The sequence below is a fragment of the Asparagus officinalis genome, chromosome 8 (genome assembly GCF_001876935.1).
Source record: "Asparagus officinalis chromosome 8, Aspof.V1, whole genome shotgun sequence".
Lineage (NCBI taxonomy): Eukaryota > Viridiplantae > Streptophyta > Magnoliopsida > Asparagales > Asparagaceae > Asparagus > Asparagus officinalis.
The window spans coordinates 10,914,863-10,916,920 of NC_033801.1; the positions used below are offsets into that span (position 1 = coordinate 10,914,863).

The following is a 2,058-nucleotide window of genomic DNA, read 5'->3' on the forward strand; positions in this document are numbered from 1 at the left end:
TTAGTCGCAAAAAAAAAAAAGATCATTTCAATTTCAAGGAAAGAATTCCCTCTCTTCTACTCAACAATGTCTCCTTATTTTAACAGCTTACTTCCGTACGGTGCACTACCTAAGAATTATATGGACAGTACAACAGTCTCGTACATATGGTTATCTAAGCAAATGTCTGACTAAACTTTATGTCCTACACAAGATTTAAACCTCCAGAACATCTGGGAGCAGTATGGACAACTAACTAATATCAATGCTAACCACTACCACGTGCGATTTGGTTAGGATCAATTACAAATCCAACAGGTGATCTTCCACGCGAAGCTCTTCGAGTGAGAGTATTTGCTGCAGATTGAACGCTTGATGGTATTGGAGTTTCATCCGAATGGCCAGAAACACAGAGACGACCAGAATCATCCTGATCCCAATAAACTTCGACCATTAGACCTCTCGGATTCTCCGACGATTCTGTACCTGGAATTCCAACGAACCTCGCTCCAACAGGTATCTGCATTGTTATGAGAAAGTAGAAAAGTAGAACCCTTAAGCCACGTTTAAGCGAGAAGTCATTTGTGTGGTCAAAAGGGTTAATAGTGAATAATCACCCAATTGCAGATATCACCCCCCTCCCCCCAAACCCTTTTTTTTTATACTATTTTGCCCTCAGAGGAAATTGCTTTTTGACAAGTAGACCTCGTGAGGGTAAAGTAGTCAAGAAGTTACTCTGAGGGTTGTAACTGCATCAGTAGAATAACATGGTGTTTATCTGCAATTGGGTGATAATACAACAATTATATGAAGTCAGCAATTGACAAATTAGACACCATAGTCTGCAGTTGCCAGCAATTCATATCACAAGGGCAACACTAAACATTAGAATTCAGAAACATAAAGTTCTTTCAACCTATCATATCAGCATTATGACTTCTTAATAGTTGGTGATGTTGTCTATCGTGATCATTACAATATTTAGCATCACTTGTGCTGCAAAAACTTACAAGAAACTATTTGAATCACCAAAATTTTAGAATTTATCATATGCAGAAATGTACAGTAGAATTCATGAAGCATTAAACTTCACATGTAAGATGTGTCAGTTGATAATTACCCACATAGGAACTTCACATGTAAGATTTATCAGCTGATAATTACCCATATAGTTGTAAGTTGTATACCTGGACTGAAGCTCCAGATGCTAAAGTGATCTGAACCAGGGTGCCTTCAGCAGCAGAACTTTCAATCTCTGCTTTCTTTGCGATGTTTAAAAATACCTCCTCGAGTGTCGTGAGACCGAGTTGTATATCAGTTATTCCAAGTTCCTTTTCTTTAAGTTGAAGTTCAGCAAAAAAGTCCTGTGATGATGCAGAAAATTTAGAATCCAAACAATTAAAATGCAGCTTTGCTTCACTAGCAAAAAATATCCTTAAAAACTGTAAAAATACATTACCGTCAGAATACCCTCTTTCTCACGAGGAATGATGTAAGTCAAATATGATTTGGTCTCTTCTTTCGGATCCAAGTTCAAATGCTGTCAGATTTAATATGTTAAATAATATTTATAAAGAGGGTTCAACCGATATTTATAAATAGTCTCAAAGTCTATATAACATACAAATTTGAAGAATTTCTTCAAGGGCCCCGCTCGAGGTTCACTTGCGCCTGCATCACTACCATATGCGCTTCCTTGGAAATTGACAGTAGCAATGTAACCTGTCCCAAATCTTGATTTTAGTCTTATCGAGGTCCCTAAACATCGTAATCTTCCCTTAGCCATGATAGCGATGCGATCACTCAAAATGTCAGCTTCTTCCATAGAGTGTGTTGTTAAAACAATAGCTCGCCCCTTCTTTGCCTCCCCGATAATGTCCCATACATGCCTCCGACTTATAGGATCCATGCCAGTTGTCTGCATCACATGAAATCAAAATCAAATATGAAATATGGCTGTCTGCATGCATGCTCATGCAACACACACTCAAATATAATGGACAGAATCATGATAAAGCATTTTTTATTAAAAAATAAGTTTTTGATATATACCTATCAAATCATGTGTTTTTGCAATTA

The 2,058-nt window shown here is 37.3% G+C and overlaps 1 protein-coding gene across 1 annotated transcript in view; it reads right to left on the minus strand.

Annotated features, from left to right (window-relative positions):
- The window catches only part of LOC109820845 (ABC transporter A family member 2-like), a 20,659-nt gene continuing 18,601 nt past the window's right edge, over positions 1-2,058 (minus strand). Inside the window, exons 13-16 of the mRNA XM_020387037.1 lie at positions 1,604-1,897; positions 1,439-1,519; positions 1,167-1,343; positions 1-499 (exon numbers count right to left, since the gene is read on the minus strand). Coding sequence (XP_020242626.1) covers positions 248-499; positions 1,167-1,343; positions 1,439-1,519; positions 1,604-1,897 — 804 coding nt within the window. The 3' untranslated portion in view covers positions 1-247. The remainder of the gene's footprint in view (positions 500-1,166; positions 1,344-1,438; positions 1,520-1,603; positions 1,898-2,058) is intronic.